The 19,657-nt window shown below is 38.6% G+C and overlaps 1 protein-coding gene across 1 annotated transcript in view; it reads right to left on the bottom strand.

Moving 5' to 3' along the window:
• The window catches only part of SPG11 (SPG11 vesicle trafficking associated, spatacsin), a 75,512-nt gene that overhangs the window by 16,710 nt on the left and 39,145 nt on the right, over positions 1-19,657 (bottom strand). The window contains exons 21-28 of the mRNA XM_081229614.1: positions 19,344-19,509; positions 17,964-18,169; positions 17,603-17,711; positions 16,523-16,682; positions 15,877-16,149; positions 15,041-15,241; positions 14,178-14,285; positions 1,346-1,508 (exon numbers count right to left, since the gene is read on the bottom strand). Coding sequence (XP_081085740.1) covers positions 1,346-1,508; positions 14,178-14,285; positions 15,041-15,241; positions 15,877-16,149; positions 16,523-16,682; positions 17,603-17,711; positions 17,964-18,169; positions 19,344-19,509 — 1,386 coding nt within the window. The remainder of the gene's footprint in view (positions 1-1,345; positions 1,509-14,177; positions 14,286-15,040; positions 15,242-15,876; positions 16,150-16,522; positions 16,683-17,602; positions 17,712-17,963; positions 18,170-19,343; positions 19,510-19,657) is intronic.

Genomic DNA, 19,657 nt, shown 5'->3' with positions numbered 1-19,657 from the left:
CTCTCTGGCAACCACCAGTTTGTTCCTGGTATCTATGAGTTTGTTTCTGTTTGTTCATTCGCTCTTTAGATTCCACATATAAGTGAAATCAAACAAATTCTTATCCTTAGTAACATTAGGAATTCTCTGCCAATAATTTATGTGGCCGGGTTTGCTCCTACTCCCAAATATAGTATGCATAGAGCCTATGTGTGCCCTACCATAAAGGAGGGGCATGAAAAACATTCTATAGGAGCCTGCTCCCAATGCCACCTGCTGAGCTGTGGTCTGATTTAGGTAGTTCCAGGGACAGTGAGACACCTTGCACAATAACCACCAGTATGAGCATGCTGGGTTTCTTTGCAGGCATAATATAAAACATAAGTCTTTTAAAAAACTTTTCTTTTCTCTAAGCACATACATGATATACACATACAAATATTCTATAAAAACAGAAATAATTTAATTATGTGAATAAAAGCATTATAGTAATGGTTAACAATGTAGACAATCCTTGTAATTTTTTAAGGATAGGGTTAACTCTGGCAAGAAAACAGGAAATTTATTTCTTAAGAAAATTAAAGTTATTAAAGAGCAATGAAAGTATCTTATATTAAAAGGACCTACTACTGTTTGGCCTACGTAATAACTGACAGTAGCTTATATACACCGCATTTTGGAAACACGCCCCCTTCCCTTCTAGTCATCAGCCCCACAGCCCACAACATGGGCATGAAGCCCAGGCATTCTGCGCCTGTTCTGTGCAAATGTGAGCTTTCCAGTTGAACATCTGTGAGTTTAAATGTGATAAAATAACCCTGGTAGTGAAAAATACCAGAATCTAGCATAAAAGAACAACATTATCACTCAACAAAAACTTGAAATTATCAAACAAGTAGAAAAGAGGGTAAGGCAATATTGGTTTCATTCAATCAGCAACAAGCTTAGAGACTGCCAATGTCTGGAGGAATCTGCAAAAAATAGACACAATTTGCCTCTTAAAACCTTCAAAATGAATTAGGCATTCCTGAAACAAGTCTGTGACCTTGAGCAATGATGACATGTTAAGGTTACTTGTCAAAGAAAACAATAATAGTGACAGGGTAGTATAGAGGCTAGCCAGGGGAAATTTGGCTATTTGCTTAGAATTAGTAGATAGTTATATTACTTGTGTTATATCCTGTTGTGCTGTTTTAAATGCTTTAACCATGACTGAAGTTTCCTGTAACCTCTTCTTCACACCCCGTTCTGGACTGCAATGTCTTATATCCTATGCATTTTAATTTTCTGAATGCCCTTCTAAAATATTTTCAGGATAAAGTAAGCTAACTTCCTACCAACAACTTACCTGTAAGTATTGTCTTACCATCAGAGAAGAGATGCTCTATTCCAACAAACAGCTGTAAAAGCTTCCCCAGCTCATACTGGGTCCTACACTGCTGCAGCATAAGCTTCAAAAGAAAATACACATGCTCCTTCAGCCATGGGGCAGGAATGATAGCGTCGACCCTTGTGGCTGCTGTTTCAAGCTATGAAAAAAAAGAAAGCGTCAGGGAAAGTGGTTTCTCAGGAACAGCAAATCAAAACCTCTGAACTTGGGAATGTCTAAGAAAGCCAAGGTACCATCAAAGGCATCTCCTATCACAAAGGAGGATGCTTATTCAGGTCCTTTTCAAACAGCAGTAATTCACAGTGCAGCTCAGAGGAGTAGCAAAAATAAGCCCTCTCTGGCAGCTTTGTAGTTTGTCTCTTTGTGGGACATCCTGTTGTAGAGAGCTGTGTGTGTGAAAGTCAAAAATGGGAAAGAGACCTAAAGACTGAATGGAGTGAAGCAATGCAAATACTGCCAAGTTAGTGACTGCCAAAGTAACAGTCCTGTGAGTGGCTGTGAAATTAACCAGACATGATTCACTTAGCAGCCTCTTTAGAGAGGGGTCTAGTCCTGCCCTGAGTCCAGAAGATTTGAAATTCACATATGAAGACCTCTTAAAAAGACTTGCTTAACATTGCTGAGCTGGTTCTATTAGTTTGCTTGTAGTTTATACTATCATTAGAGAAGGATCTCAATTAGTAAGCCTGAACTTTTGTCACTTCAATCAAATGCTAAAAATATTAATAGGAAGATGACCCCAAGAAGCAGCCATATTAAGCTTGAATCAGAGCATTAGTTCTTTTTTTAAAAAAATTATTTAATTAATTTATTTTTGGCTGTGTTGAGGCTTTGTTGCTACACGCAGGCTTTCTCTAGTTGCGGCGAGCGGGGCCTACTCTTCATTGTGGTGCGCGGGCTTCTCATTGCGGTGGCTTCTCTTATTGCGGAGCATGGGCTCTAGAGTGCAAGCTCAGTAGTTGTGGCACATGGCATGTGGGATCTTCCTGGACCAGGGCTCGAACCCGGCCCCCTGCATTGGCAGGTGGATTCCTAACCACTGCACCACCAGGGAAGCCTCCAGAGCATTAGTTCTTAGTCTTTATTTACTTGTTTCCCTACCTCTACTGCTCTAAGAAGAGGGTCTATGGCAGACAGATGATGGAACTGGTTAAAGTAAAAAATATACGGAAGTAAAGAGCTCAGGTAACGATGGAGCAGCTGCAGTGCCCCTTGGTTGGGGGCTGGAGCAGGGGCAGACAAGCAAGAATAAGAAGAGACCTGGAAGGACCTAAATGTAAAATGCAAAACTATAAAACTCCTAGGAGATAACATGGGGGGAAACTTAGGTGACCTTGGGTATGGTGATGCCTTTTTTAGATAAAATACCAAAGAAAGAATTCATGAAGGAAATAACTGATAAGCTGGACTTCATTAAAATTAAAAACTGCCATACAAAAGACAATGTCAAGAGAATCAGATGACAAGCCACAGACTGGGAGAAAATATTTGCAAAATATACATCTGATAAAGGACTGTTATCCAAAATATACAAAGAACTCTTAAAACTAAACAATAAGAAGACAAACAGCACTATTAAAAAATTAGGCCAAAGAACTTAATAGATACCTGACCAAAGAACATACACAGATGGCAAATAAGCCTATGAGAAAAAGGTCCATATCATATGTCATCAGGGAAATGCAAATGAAGACAATGACATATCACAACATACCTATTAGAATGGCCAAAATCTGGAATCCTGACAACACCAAAGGTTAGCAAGGATATGGAGACACAGGAACTCTCATTCATTGCTGGTGGGAATGCAAAACAGTACAGCCATTTTGGCAGACAGTTTGGTGGTCTCCTCCAAAACTAACATACTCTCACCATATGACTGAGTACTCCTTGGTATTGATATTTACCCAAATGAGTTGAAAACTTACCGTCCACAGAAAAACCTGCACACAGATGTTTAGAGCAGCTTTATTCGTAATTGCCAAAACTTGGAAGCAACCAAGATGTCCTGCAGTAGGTGAATGGATAAACAGACTGGTATATCCAGACAATGTAGTATTATTCAGCACTAAAAAAAAATGAGCTATCAAGCCATGAAAAAGACATGAAAGAAACTTAAATGCAGGGTGTGGAGTCAAGATGGTGGAGTAGGAGGACGTAGAGTTCATGTCTCCTCATATCTCAGGCACCAACCAGGCGCTGGTGAGGGACCTTGGACACCTAGGGGATGGGAGGAATCCCTGTGTGACCAGGGTCTTGGTTCCCAGGCCAGGGGTCAGGCCTGAGCTCCTGTGGTGGGAGTGCTGAGTCCAAACCACTGGACTAACAGAGAACCTCAGACCACAGGGAATATTAATCGGTGTGAACTCTCCCATTGGTCCTCATCTCAGCACCAAGACCTGGCTCCACCCAACTGCCTGCAAACTCCAGTGCTGGACGCCTCAGGCCAAACAACCAGCAAGACAGGAACATGGCCACACCCATCAAAAAAAATGCGATGACAAAAAAATATGGTACAGACGAAGAAGCAAGGCAAAAACCTGTAAGATCAAATAAATGAAAAGGAAATCGGCAACCTACCTGAAAAAGAATTCAGAGTACTGACAGTAAAGATGATCCAAAATCTCGTAAATAGAATGGAGGCACAGATCGAAAAAATACAAGAAATGTTTAACAAGGACCTAGAAGAACTAAAGAACAAACAGTGATGAACAACACAATAATTGAAATGAAAAATACACTAGGAGGAATCAATAACAGAACAACTGAAGGAGAAGAACAAATGAGTGAGCTGGAAGACAGAATAGTAGAAATAACAGCCAAGGAGCAGAATAAAGAAAAAAGAATGAAAAGAAATAAGGACAGTCTCAGAGACCTCTGGGACAACATTAAATGCACCAACATTTGAATTATGGGGGTCCCAGAAGAAGAAGAGAAAGAGAAAGGGTCTGAGAAAATATTTGAAGAGATTATAGTCAAAAAATCCCCTAACATGGGAAAGGAAATAGTAAATCAAGTCCAGGAAGCACAGAGAGTCCCATACAGGATAAATCCAAGGAGAAACATGCTGAGACACACATTAATCAAACTAATAAAAATTAAATTCAAAGAAAAAATATTAAAAGCAACAAATAACCTACAAGGGAATACCCATAAGGTTATCAGCTAATTTTTCAGCAGAAACTCTGCAGGCCAGAAGGGAGTGGCAGGATATTTAAAGTGATGAAAGGGAAAAACCTATAACCAAGATTACTCTACCCAGCAAGGATCTCATTCAGATTCAACAGAGAAATCAAAAGCTTTACAGACAAGCAAAAGCTAAGAGAATTCAGCTCCACCAAACCACCTTTACAACAAATGCTAAAGGAACTTCTCTAGGTGGGAAACACAAGAGAAAAAAGATCCACAAAAACAAACCCAAAACAATTAAGAAAACAGTAACAGGAACATAAATATTGATAATTACCTTGAATGTAAATGGATTAAATGCTCCAACCAAAAGACACAAACTGGCTGAATGGATACTAACACAAGACCCATATATATGCTGTCTACAAGAGACCACTTCAGACCTAGAGACCCATACAGACTGAATGTGAGGGGATGGAAAAAGATATTCCATGCAAATGGAAATCAAAAGAAAGCTGGAGTAGCAATGCTCATATCAGATAAAATAGACTTTAAAGACTGTTACAAGAGACAAGGAAGGTCACTACATAATGATCAAGGGATCAGTCCAAGAAGAAGATACAACAATTATAAATAGTTATGCACCCAACATAGGAGCACCTCAATACATAAAGCAAATGCTAACAACCATAAAAGGGGAAATCCACAGTAACACAATAATAGTGGGGGACTTTAACATTCCACATACACCAATGGACATATCATCCAGGTAGAAAATAAATAAGGAAACACAGCTTTAAATGACACAGTAGACCAGACAGACTTAATTGATATTTATAGGACATTCCACTAGAAAGTGGCAGAATACACTTTCTTCTCAAGAGCACATGGAACATTTTCTAGGATAGAGCACATCTTGGGTCACAAATCAAGCCTCAGTAAATTTAAGAAAGCTGAAATCATATCAAGCATCTTTTTCAACCACAACACTATGAGATTACAAATCAATTACAGGCAGGACTTCCCTGGTGGTCCAGCGGTTAATAATGTGTCTTCCAATGCAGAGGACGCAAGTTCGAGCCCTGGTCAGGGAACTAAGATCCCATATGCCACAGGGCAACTAAGCCAGTGCACCACAACTACTAAGCCCGTGTACTCTAGAGCCCCTGTGCCACAACTAGAGACCCCACATGTCACAACTACTGAGCCCATGTGCTCTGGATCCTGCACACCACAATTACAGAGCCTGTGTGCTCTGGAGCCAGCACAACACAACTAGAGAGCCCGTGCACCACAACTACTGGGCCTGCGTGCTCTGGAGCCCATGTGCCACAACTAGAGAGCCTTCACGCCACAACTAGAGAGCCCACACACTGCAATAAAGAGCCCGCACGTTGCACCTAAGACCTGACGCAGCCAAATAAATAAATAAATATTTTTTAAAAAGAAATAAATTACAGGAAAAAAACTATAAAAAACACAAACACACAAACACATGGAGGCTAAACAATACACTACTAAATAACCAAGAGATCACTGAAGAAATCGAAGAGGAAATAAAAAAATACATAGAAACAAATGACAATGAAAACAGAACAACCCAAAACCTATGGGACGCAGCAAAAGCAGTTCTAAAAGGGAAGTTTATAGCAATTCAATCTCACCTCAAGAAACACGAAAAATCTCAAATAAACAATTTAACCTTACACCTAAAGCAACTGCAGAAAGAAGAACAAAAAACCCCCTAGAGTTAGTAGAAGGAAAGAAATCATAAAGATCAGAGCAGAAATAAATGCAACAGAAACAAAGAAAACAATAGCAAAGATCAATAAAACTAAAAGTTGGTTCTTTGAGAAAATAAACAAAATTGATAAACCTTAAGCCAGACTCATCAAGAAAAAAAGGGAGGGACTTCCCTGGTGGTGCAGTGGTTAAGACTCCACGTTCCCAATGCAGGGGGCCCAGCTTCGATCCCTGGTCAGGGAACTAGATCCCACATGCATGCTGCAACCAAAAGTTTGCATGCCACAACTAAGGAGCCGGCGACCTGCAACTAAGGAGCCCATGAGCTGCAACAAAGGAGCCCATGTGCTGCAACCATGGAGCTGGTGAGCCATAACTAAGGAGCCCTCAAGCAGCAACTAAGGAGCCCACATGCTGCAACTAAGGAGCCCATCAGCTGCAACTAAGACCCAGTGCAACCAAATAAATAAATAATTTTAAAAAGGGAGAGAATTCAAATCAGTAAAATTAGAAATGAAAAAAGGAGAAATTACAACTGACACGACAGAAGTACAAAGGATCCTAAGAGACTACTTACTACAAGCAACTCTATGCCAATAAAATGGACAACCTGGAAGAAATGGACAAATTCTTAGAAAGGTATAACCTTCCAAGACTGAACCAGGAAGAAATAGAAATATGAACAGACCAATCACAGGTAATGAAATTGAAACTGTGATTTAAACTCTTCCAACAAACAAAAGTCCAGGACCAGATGACTTCACATGTGAATTCGGTCAAACATTTAGAGAAGAGCTAACACCCATCCTTCTCAAACTCTTCCAAAAATTTGCGGAGGAAGGAACACTCCCAAACTCATTCTATGAGACCACCATCACCCTGATACCAAAACCAGACAAAGATACCACAAAAAAAGAAAATTACAGACCAATATCACTGATGAATATAGATGCAAAAATCCTCAATAAAATACTAGCAAACAGAATCCAACAACACATTAAAAGGATCATACACCATGATCAAGTGGGATTTATCCCAGGGATGCAAGCATTCTTTAATATATGTAAATCAATCAATGTGATAAACCATACTAAGAAATTGAAGAATAAAAACCATATGATCAACTCAATAGATGCAGAAAAAGCTTTTGACAAAATTCAACACCCATTTATGATAAAAACTCTCCAGAAAGTGGGCATAGAGGGAACCTACCTTAACATAATAAAGGCCATATACGACGAACCCACAGCGAACATCATTCTCAATGGTGAAAAACTGAAAGCATTTTCTCTAAGATCAGGAACAACATAAGGATGTCCACTCTCACCACTATTATACAACATAGTTTTGGAAGTCCTAGCCACAGCAATCAGAGAAGAAAAAGGAATACAAATTGGAAAAGAAGTAAAACTGTCACTGTTTGCAGATGACATGATACTATACATAGAGAATCCTAAAGATGCCACCAGAAAACTACTAGAGCTAATCAATGAATTTGGTAAAGTTTCAGGATACAAAATTAATGCACGGAAATCTCTTGCATTCCTGTATGCTAATGATGAAAAAACTCTGAAAGAGAAATTAAGGAAACACTCCCATTTACCATTGCAACAAAAAGAATAAAATACCTAGGAATAAAGCTACCTAGGGAGACAAAAGACCTGTCTGCAGAAAACTATAAGACACTGATGAAAGAAATTAAAGATGATACCAACAGATAGAGAGATATACCATGTTCTTGGATTGGAAGAATCAATATTGTGAAAATGACTATACTACCCAAAGCAATCTACAGATTCAATGCAATCCCTATCAAATTACCAATGGCTTTTTTTTATGGAACTAGAACAAAAAATCTTAAAATTTGTATGGAGACACAAAAGACCCCGAATAGCCAAAGTGGTCTTGAGGGAAAAAAACGGAGCTGGAGAAGTCAGGCTCCCTGACTTCAGACTATACTACAAAACTACAGTAATCAAGACACTATGATACTGGCACAAAAACAGAAATATAGATCAATGGTACAGGACAGAAAGCCCAGAGATTAACCCACGTACCTCTGGTCACCTAATCTATGACAAAGGAGGCAAGAATATACAGTGGAGAAATGACAGTTTCTTCAATAAGTGGTGCTGGGAAAACTGGACAGCTACATGTAAAAGAATGAAATTAGAACACTACCTAACACCATATACAAAAATAAACTCAAAATGGATTAAAGGCCTAAATGTAATACTGGACATTATAAAACTCTTAGAGGATAACATAGGAAAAACACTTTTTGGCATAAATCACAGCAAGATCTTTTTTGACTCACCTCCTAGAGAAATGGAAATAAAAACAAAAATAAACAAATGGGACCTAATGAAACTTAAAAGCTTCTGCACAACAAAGGAAACCATAAACAAGACGAAAAGACAACCCTCAAAATGGGAGAAAATATTTGCAAATGAAGCAACTGACAAAGGATTAATCTCCAAAATATACAAACAGCTCATGCAGCTCAATATCAAAACAACAAACCCAATCAAAAAATGGGCAGAAGACCTAAACAGACATTTCTTCAAAGAACACATAGATGGTCAAGAGGCACATGAAAAGATGCTCAACATCACTAATTATTAGAGAAATGCAAATCAAAACTACAATGAGGTATCACCTCCCAATCAGAATGGCCATCATCAAAAAATCTACAAACAATAAATGTTGGAGATGGTGTGGAGAAAAGGGAACCCTCCTGCACTGCTGGTGGGAATGTAAATTGATACAGCCACTATGGAGAACAGTATGGAGTTTCCTTAAAAAACTGAAATTAGAACTACCGTTTTTTAGCAATAAAGTGTTCTTAAATTAAGGTATGTATATATATATATATTTAGACATAATACTATTGCACCCTTAACAGACTACAGTGTAGTGTAAACATAACTTTTACATGCACTGGGAAACCAAAAAATCCATGTGACTCACTTTATTGCGATATTCACTTTAGTGCAGTTGTCTGGAACTGAACCTGCAATATCTCAAAGGTATGCCGGTACTCTGCTTACAATAATGGACAGAATAACCTGACAGGAGACAAGTAAGGAAATAGAGGACTTCACACAATAAACCAACTAGATCTAACAGACATACACAGAACACTCTACCCAACAACAATAAAAACACATTCTTCTCGAGTTCACATGGCGTATTTTCCAGGAGAGAACATATGCTAACTGCAATTAAATCTCACACATTTTAAAAGACAGATAACATATTAAGTATCTTCTCTGACTACAATGGGATGATGTTAGAAGTCAATAACAAAAGGAAAACTGGAAAACTGACAAAACTGTGGAAATTAAACAACACATTTTTAAAGAAAGAAGACTCAAATTACTAAATCAGAAATCAAAGTGGGGACATTACTACCTATTCTACAGAAATAAAAAGGATTATAAGAGAGTACTATGAACAACTGTATGCCAAAAAGTTGGATGACCTAGATGAAATGGACAGATCCCTTGAAACACAAAACCTACCAAGACTAAATTACAAAGAAATAGATAATCTGAATAGACCAAATTTCCTAGTAAGGAGATTTAATCAGTAGTCAAAAATCTCCCAACCAAAAAAGCAAAACAAAACCAAAACCAATTCCTAACAAAGAAAAGCCATGGACCTGATGGGTTTACTGATGAAATCTACCAAAATTTAAAGAACTAATACCAATCTTTCTCAAACTTTTCCAAAAAACTGGAGAGGAGAGAACACTTCCCTACTTATTCTATGAAACCAGCATAATCTTGATACCAAAGACAGATAAAGACACTACAAGAAAACTACAGACCAATATCCCTTATGAACACTGATGCAAAAATCCTCAACACAAGACTGGCAATCTGAATTCAGCAGCATATTAAAAGGATTATATACCATAATCAAATGGGATTTATTCCTGGAATGCAAGAATGGTTCAACATACAAAATTCAATGTATACGTCACAGTTTTCTTCAACAGAATGAAGAAAAAAAAACCACATGATCATCTTAATTGATGCAGAAAAAGTATGTGACAAAATTAAACACCACCGCATGATAAAAAACTCACTCAACAAACTAGGAATAGAAGGAAACTACCTCCACATAATAAAAGCCTTATGTGAAAAACCCACAACAAACATCATACTCAATGGTGCAAGACTGAGAGCATTCCTCTAAGATCAGGAACAAGGCAAAGATGCCTGCTTTCACCACTTCTATTCAACACAGTTCTTTAAGTTCTAGCCAGAGTGTTTAGGTAAGAAAAAGAAATAAAACGCATCCAAGTTGGAAAGGAAGAAATAAAATGATCTCTGTTTGCAGATATGATCTTATATAGAAAACCCTAAAGATTCCAACATAAAACTTAAGGGTAAATTAATTGAGCAAAGTAGCAGGATACAAAGTCAACACACAAAAATCAGTTGCATTTCTATACACAAACAATGAGCAATCTGAAAAGGAAATTATAAAATGTTTCCATTTCCAATAGCATCAAAAAGAATAGGACTTCCCTGGAAGTACAGCGTTTAAGACTCTGTGCTTCCACTGCAGGGGATGGGGGTTCAATCCCTGGTCAGGGAGCTAGGATGCCACATGCCACATGGTGCAGGCAAAAAAAAAAAAAAAAAAAGAATAAAGTACTTAGGAATTAACCAATGAAGTAAAAGACTTGTACAATGAAAACTACAAAACACCGCTGAAAGAAACTAAAGACATAAGTAAATGGAAACACATTCCATGTTTATGAATAGGAAGTCTTACTATAGTTAAAATCTCATTACTATCCCCAAAATCTACAGATTCAGTGCAATTCCTATCAAAATCCCCATGACATTTTGTTTTTACAGAAAATTCTAAAATCATATGGAATCTCAAGGGACCCCAAATAGCCAAAACAATCTTGAAAAAAACTAAAAAAACTAGAGGACTCACTCTTCCTTATTTCAAAACTTACTACAAAGCTACTACAGTAATCAAAATAGCCAATGAAGACAGACATATAGACCAATGGCTAAGAAAAGAAAGCCCAGAAATAAACCCTCATATACATGGTCAAATGATATTTGACAAGGGTGCCAAGACCATTCAATAAGGAAACAACAGTCTTTTCAACAAATGGTGCTGGGAAAACTGAATATCCACATGCAAAAAAATGAAGTTGGACCCTTACCTAACAACCTACACAAAAATTAACTCAAAATGGACCAAGGACCTAAATATGTAAGACCTAAAACAATATAACTCTTAGAAGAAAACATAGGACAAGGGCTTCACAACACTGGATTTGGCAATGATTTCTTGGCTAGGATACCACAGGCACAGGTAGCAAAAAAAAAAAAAAAAAAAAGCAAATTGGACTTCATGAAAATTTAAACAATTTTGTGCATCAAAGGACACCATCAACAGAGTAAAAAGGCAACCCACAGAATGGGAGAAAATATTTACAAATCATATGTATGACATGGGATTAATATCCAGAATATATAGAGAATTCCTAAAATTCAACAACAAAAAAACAAGCAACTCAATTCAAAAATGGGCAAAGGACTTGAATAGACATTTCTCCAAAAAAGATATACAAATGGCCAATAAGCACATGAAAAGATGCTCAACATCACTAATCATTAGGGAAATGCAAATCAAAAATACAATTAGATACCATCTCACACCCATTAGGATGACTACTATCAAAAATACAGAAAACAGGGCTTCCCTGGTGGCGCAGTGGTTGAGAGTCCGCCTGCCGATGCAGGGGACACGGGTTCGTGCCCCAGTCCAGGAAGATCCCACATGCCACGGAGCGGCTGGGCCCGTGAGCCATGGCCGCTGAGCCTGCGCCTCTGGAGTCTGTGCTCCGCAATGGGAGAGGCCACAACAGTGAGAGGCCCGCGTACCGCAAAAAAAAAAAAAACAGAAAACAAGTGTTGAAGAGGATGTGGAAAACTGGAAGCCTGTGTACTGTTAGTGGGAATAGTATAGCTGCTAAGGAAAACAGTATGGCAGTTCCTCAAAATATCAGAAATAGAATTACCATGTCATCCAGCAATTTCACTTCTAGGTAGATACCCAAACAAACTGAAAGCAAGGTCTATATATATTCGTACACAATGTTCATAGCAGTATTATTTGCAAAAACTAAAAAATAGAAGCAACCCAAATGTCCATTGATGGATGAATGGATAGGCAAAATGTGATATATAAATACAATGGAATATTATTCAGCACTAAAAAGGGAGGAAATTCTGACACATGTTACAACATGGACGAATCTTGAGGACATTATGTTAAGTGAAATAAACCAGTCACAAGAAGAAAAATACGTATGATTCCACTTCTGTGAGGTATTTAGTCAAAATCATAAAGACAGAAAGTAGAATGGTGATTGACAGGGGCTAGTGGGAGGGGAGAGTGGAGAATTATTGTTTAATGGCTATAGAATTTCAGCTTTACAAGATGAAAAGAGAGTTATGGGGGAAAAAAAAGAAAAGAGAGCTATGGGGATGGATGGTGCTGCTGATGGTTGCACAACAATGTGAATGTAGTTAATACCACTGAACTATGTACTTAAAAATGGTTAAGATGGTATAGGGCTTCCCTGGTGGTGCAGTGATTAAGAATCTGCCTGCCAATGCAAGGGAAAACGGGTTTGAGCCCTGGCCCAGGAAGATCCCACATGCTGCTGAGCAACTAAGCCCGTGTGCCACAACTACTGAGCCTGCGCTCTAGAGCCCACGAGCCACAACTACTGAGCCCACATGCCACAACTTCTGAAGCCCACGAGCCTACAGCCCATGCTCTGCAACAAGAGAAGCCACCGCAATGAGAAGCCTGTGCACCACAAGGAAGAGTAGCCCCCACTCGCCGCACCTAGAGAAAGCCCGTGTGCAGCAACGAAGACCCAATGCAGCCAAAAATAAATAAATAAAATAAATTAAAATTTAAAAAGACGCCTGCTTCTTTAAGAAAATAAATAGGTTAAGATGGTAAATGTTATATGTATTTTATCACAATTTTTTAAAATAATTAAAAAAAAGAAGATACTGTATGGCTCTACCATGGAGAGTGACAGATGAAGGAAATGAATCTCCCTATTTTCTGTGATTTAGGAACTTCAGGCATATTTGAATAACTGATTCAGTATTTTCAAACAATAAAACTTTAAAATCTTCATTACAGTTAAGATGAATGTGATTGAGAGGAAAATCATATACACAGGTTCCACTGTGATGTATTTGTTGGGTAAAATCAGTATATGGTTTTGTCTCATTTATCATAAAGCTTTTTTGGGATAGAGAGGGCAAAAGTGCTGAAACCCCAAGCAGGACTAAGGCATATTTTCCTTTTTTACAGCTTCCTCTTTCTTCCATAGGGTTAATTAGCTCCACATGTAAATAGGTCTGAAACAAGCATCAGAACAGGTAAAGCCTGAAATTGACCATAAGGCTCAGAATCATTTGGACAGAAACCATAAGGAGTGTTGATGAAAAAAACCATTATTTTTTGTCACAGTGAATAAAGCAGTATTAAACACCCTTCACTCTCAATGCTCTTGGAGTTATTTGGATTGGCGAAACATGGCCCATGTACCACCACACTCCTCTGTAGCATCCACAGTGGATACCATTATTCCCTTTCCCACTGAGCTTGGCTGCAGCATCAGGATACTGATCAGAGTTCATTAGCACACTGGATGAAACCTCTCTGTCATCCATGGCAACTGATGTGCTGTAAGCAAGGTCCCTGCAACTCCTGTCCTGCCTCTCCATCTCTGGAACAGTACAAATGATTCAGTTTGCATTATGCCAGGTAACAGCTATTCAACTGCTGCCGCATCCTGACTACGAGCAGACAAGAGGCCACTTTAGCCAATTTCAGATCAGCGAGAAAGAGCACTATAATTCCAACTTACAGTTTCAAGGCTCTTCTGGAACTCCAGAAGTTTAGCTTTGGCGTCCTCATAATTCTTGAAGAACATACACAGTTCATACATCTCCATCATAAAGAGTAATGGGGACTCCTTTGAAGAAGAGTTTGAATGAAGTTAAAAATCCTGAAACTTAATCAATACTATATTCTCAATGAGTAATGCCAATATAAGAGAGGTTAAAGTAAAAAACAAAACTATTAATAACAGCTTTGTAGTAGAATGAAATCATATATATTAAAAAGAAAGGAAATTAAATTTATATTTCCTTTTGGAAAAAAGATACTCAGGCCAGGTACACCTACTCAACAGTCCATACTCCAGTCTATACTTGGTCCACTACACATGAGCAGATGTTCCATTAGATGCTGCTAAGACACCTCTACATACACTCCTGGGTAATGGACTCCACTGATCTGTTAACCTACTGCTTGTTTGTGGCATTAATCCATACATTTCCATCACCCTGATGGGAGCTTTTTGGTCAGAGGATAGGAGTTCTAGAATTAGAGATTATGGGTCTGAACCGTAAGTAAACCACTTACTAAAGTACTCTGAGACCCTGGCCATCTTACTTAAGTTCTGTGAGCCTTAGTATCTCACTCTGTAAAATGAGGATAATATCACTTCATAACATTCTTCTAAAATATTACTTTCTATAGGATTATTGTTAGAATCGACTAAAATAATATATATAAAGCACTTTGCTAAATAAATGATAGATCTAATATCGTTATCTGTTGTTGGCTTAAAAAAAAAATCCCAGAAATAGGAATAACTTTAAAAGCCAACGGGGGATATTCTGAAGTAACCCTTTTAAACTGAGGAAAGAAATGAACTAACACTACCTTAAAGAAAAGCTGGAAACCTCTGATGAGAGTTTTGCTCTTCTGCCGTGTTAATAATGTCCTCCAGATGACTGAGAGGTCCTCAAGGTCCCAGGTATGGCCCTCTATTGAGCCCTGAATGTGTCCCATTGCTTCAGCTGCAACACTGTGCTCCACAGAAGTGATGATCCAAACACAGAGGCAAGGAACAGCACTGGCGTCCTGCCAGTGGATAAGAACTTTTCAAAATAAGATAATGACTGCACATGGATTACTTGACTGCAGAAGCTTCCAGCAATGCTACAACTACAGATGGATATTTCCTGTTTAGAACAAGTCACCTCACTAAATTGGTTAAAATGACTTGAAAATCCTTCAAACATGAAACAAACTCTAGTGAACAACCAAGGGACTGTTATAAACTGTCCTGCAGAGTATAGTAGGTCAAAAGGCCAAGAAACCGAGGGGATATATGTGGAGGTCAGGGAAGTACTAAGTATAAGAAAACAAGACTGTCCTCTACAGAACTGCTGATCAAGGGACTGTTCGGAGCATCCCTCCTTCCCTGCTCAAGACACAGAGGTGGTCGGTCCACCAAAGCATCCTTCTCTATGACTGCCAACCGGAAGCCAAGGCTCTGATCACTTAAGTTACTGAACATTAAGGCACAAGGAAATGCACTAGATGGCCTGAAGCCTAAGCTGGGGAAGCACAAAAAGTGGCAGTTACCTTGGAAACACATGCTAGGGCCTCACTGTCATCACCTCATATTCTCTCTGATTATCAGCCTTCCCTGTCTCTTCCCACTTTTTCTACTGCCCTCTGAGCCCCTAATGTAGGCTTCTCAAGATTCTCACCTGGACACATGAGGCCAGGACACTAAGGATTGGGGCCTGTTGTTTCACTGCTTCTGCCAGGAGCCAGCACCAGGAGTTTGGCACCTCTGAGCACTGAAGCAGAATTTCAAAGAAATCAGTCGTCTCTACTTTGTTTCTTTGGAGTTCCTGCGGGGACTTGTTGCAGACTTGATCACTGTCCATTCTAGACTTGGACACTGAGGGCAAGTTCTCAAAAGCCAGTCTTAAGTGGTCTTGAAGAACAGGGCTGAAATACTGGAGAAGAGATTTCACCTAGAAAACATATTAGATGATTGATGATCAAAAAAGACAACCAACTTCCAATTTCAGCTGGAGCTGAAAATGTTGGAGAAAAGCATAGGCAAAATTTTTCTTTCTCACCCTGAACTGCGTCAGAGGTGACCATATAATTTTATATAATTGTTGTTTGAGTGAGTTTCCATATTCAATCTGGAGTCACAAAAACTCTTCCTTCAGCTCTTTAGTAGTAATGACTAGTGCTCTGAAGCCAACCCACTGAAATCTTAGTAAAAATAATAGTATCATAGCAAACAAAAGCCTATGTATATACAACAGAAAGAACACTGTCTTCTGAGAAGTGTTCCAATTTCTCTTCTTGAATAACTGGCAACAATCGGTGGCTTACCTCCTCTGGGTGGTAATTATGGAGTTGGCTGTGAATAATAAACTGTAACCAATCATTTGCTTTGGCACATTCTCTAAGGTAAGATGTGCTCAGTTTCAGATTGTGGAGCCTGCAGAATTGTACCACTAATGCCCACTGGCTGCTGGATTCACTGGATAACCTATAATTGGGAGTGGGGGTGGGGGGTAAGAGGAAAAACTTGTTAAATGTAGCTTTAAACTGGAAACTTAGTAAAAAATAAACTACAGTATATTCTCTAAAAAGCCTTTCAACAAATACCAAATACTTATTAGACTGCTTTGGGAAAAAAAGGACTCTTTCACCCATAATGTACAATAACTTTCTTAGCATACTGGCAAAATTCATTCCTCTTTTTTATCAACCAAGTATCAATCAAACCAGCTATGCACCATCTTTAGGAGAATTGAGAAAAATAGTCACTCAAGAAATTGTCTGAGTGCTTAATTCTCTTGCATGATTCACTTTAGAGTATCAGAGCCCTGACAGGTGCCTGGGCTTTCTTGCTAAGGGGAGGGTACCTGCTGAGAACAGTCAGTGACAGGAGGTACATGAGAATGGTGCATTCCCAGGGTCAGGGTAGCGGGTCAGCCCCAGTGGAGAATAGCACAGAGGAAAGATGACATAAATGTATAAGGAGAGGGGCTTTTGTGGACAGACGGTCACCTCACCTTCCATTATCAACTCACATATATTAGCAAGAAAAAACTCAAGGACATCACTTAGAGTCAAATTTTGTGAGATCTATCCCGCTCTTTCTGAAATGATTTCAACATGTAACACTTAAGAGACTTCTCAGACCAGCAGCACAGTAGAGGAGACAAAGCTCTTCTCCACCTCTTGGAAACTCTACCTGTAAAGAGGGAATCATTATCTTCACCCTTCTTTTACTGATGGCAAGATGCAATTGAAATCTGTTTTGTGCTCGATGAGTAAGAAGATAATAAGGTCTAGTAAGAAGATAAGGTCTGGTGAAAACATGTGTTGGAAGAAAGACTAGGCAAACACAGACTGGAACAATAAAGCTTGCTAGAAAAGAGGCTGGGATCGCAACTCACAAACCTCTTTATTTCCTGCTGCTGAATGCTGTCCCATATACCTTCTTCTAAGAGAACAAGCAATTCTTCTATGGTTGACTTTTCACCCATAGCCAGTTTAGATAGTTTTTCAGCTATAAGAAATATAAACAACAAAATATGGTCAAGAGAAAAGGTCGGGAACTGGGCAGTTCTGTTTGAAGAGTGTGGCCCAGAGACATTTCAGAAACCCATTAAAGGGCCCAATAAAGTGACATAAAGTGCAAAAATTCTGCAGAAAAAGGATGAAACAGAAGATAACTGTTTCCTCCCCAACCACTCACAATTCAATGCCTTAGACCTATTAGTCCCTTGTCCTCTCAACAAATGACATAAACGTGCTGTACCTAGAGACTCTCTGATAAAGTTGTACTGAGCATCTTCATTTCTACACGTGTAGCTCAAAATTATATTGGCCACTTTCATATCAACTCTGAGCTTGAGGCTGTCGAGGCCAAGCAGTTCTAAGAAACAAACACAGGCAGCTCCTATTGAAGGTATGTGGAAGGAGGAGAGCCCTAAAACATAGGCTTCATTGCCTACTTGCTGGATCCTGAAAAAGAAAGGAATCAAAATCACATGAGCACGTGAAAATTTTTTCTCACCAGGAAAAGCAGATTGAATTACATCAGTGATACTTGGAGCATCAGATGCATGCGATTTTTGACTTCCTCCCCCTTCCCTTTTTCATTTAGGTTCTTGGTAGATTTTAGTCGCCTTCTGGCTCCATAGCCCCCTATCCCCTTATATTTTACCTCCTCCTAAAATGCCTACTCATAGTCCAAATTATTTTTGCTTCCAACTTTATTCAGGGAACATGGAATAGAACTTATGAAAGACTGCCACCTTATGATCTTATTAATTTTGAGTATGTACACAAACTACCAAGAAAATTAATGCCACCTAAAATTTGACATCATAAAGCACATACATTTTATTTTAAACGACTCACATATGTACTTTTACATGAATAGAAAAATTTCGAGGAAAGATGCACAAGAAATTAACCATGTTTATATACCATGTAGAATGAAGATGAGAGAATGAGGGACTTTCTTCTTTCATTTTTCACCCTTCTGACCTACTTAAATATTTTAACATAAAGATGCATTATTTTGTTAACTATAAAACAATAAATAAAATAAATCTGTATTTAGCTGCTGATTATATCAAATACTCCTCCCAATTCTGTGCTTTATAAAAGTGAATTATAAAAGACCAAGATCTTAAATACAGAATTCACATCTCACTATAGAATTCCCTCTTTATAATAATTGCTAACATTTGGCAAGCTCCTGGATCATTATTTAAAAACATTGTTTTCAGATATATTTATTATCTTATTTAAAATATATTTTAATCTTTTTTCCTATTAACAGAAGTAAGGGAATTCCCTGGCGGTCCAGTGGTTAGGACTCCATGCTTCCACTGCAGGGGGCATGCGTTCAATCCCTGGTGGGGGGAACTAAGATCCCGCAAGCTGCGTGGCGCGGGCCGAAATACAAACAAACAAAAAACACAAAAGTAAGACAAGCTAAAATGCCAAAAACCTGGGATATACAGAAAAGCACAAATGAAAAAATACATATATACATAATTCCCCAGTCAAATATAATTACTAACTGTGGTATGTTTCCAATAGGTTTTTTATATGCATTTATATGCATGTGTAAAAGTACACAGATATGCCTTTTATTAAGAGTACAAATTATGTTTTAAATACTCACAGCTGCTTGGGGGTCTTGCTCTTCGTTAATTCCTGAACCAGAAAAGTACCAAACGCAAACGACGGTCGTCCATGATATAAATAATAAGCAAAATTCAGACGTTCTACTATAGCATATTTATTAACCAGGTCAGGGCTAGAGAAATGTGGGAGCTGACTCGCTGCATCTGGGGGGAAAGTGAAGCAGTATTAATCCTCTGTACCTCACCATGATTAATTTGAGATCTGCATGTGGAAAACTTTACTCTGCAATGGTAAAAGAAAACTGGTTGCTATAATCATTTTGTACCACTGTGTATCACTTTGAACCACCAA

This window comes from Mesoplodon bidens (assembly GCF_964165515.1).
Source record: "Mesoplodon bidens genome assembly, chromosome: 3".
In the NCBI taxonomy this organism is placed as follows: Eukaryota; Metazoa; Chordata; class Mammalia; order Artiodactyla; family Ziphiidae; genus Mesoplodon; species Mesoplodon bidens.
This window is presented reverse-complemented; position numbering and strand designations above follow the sequence as displayed.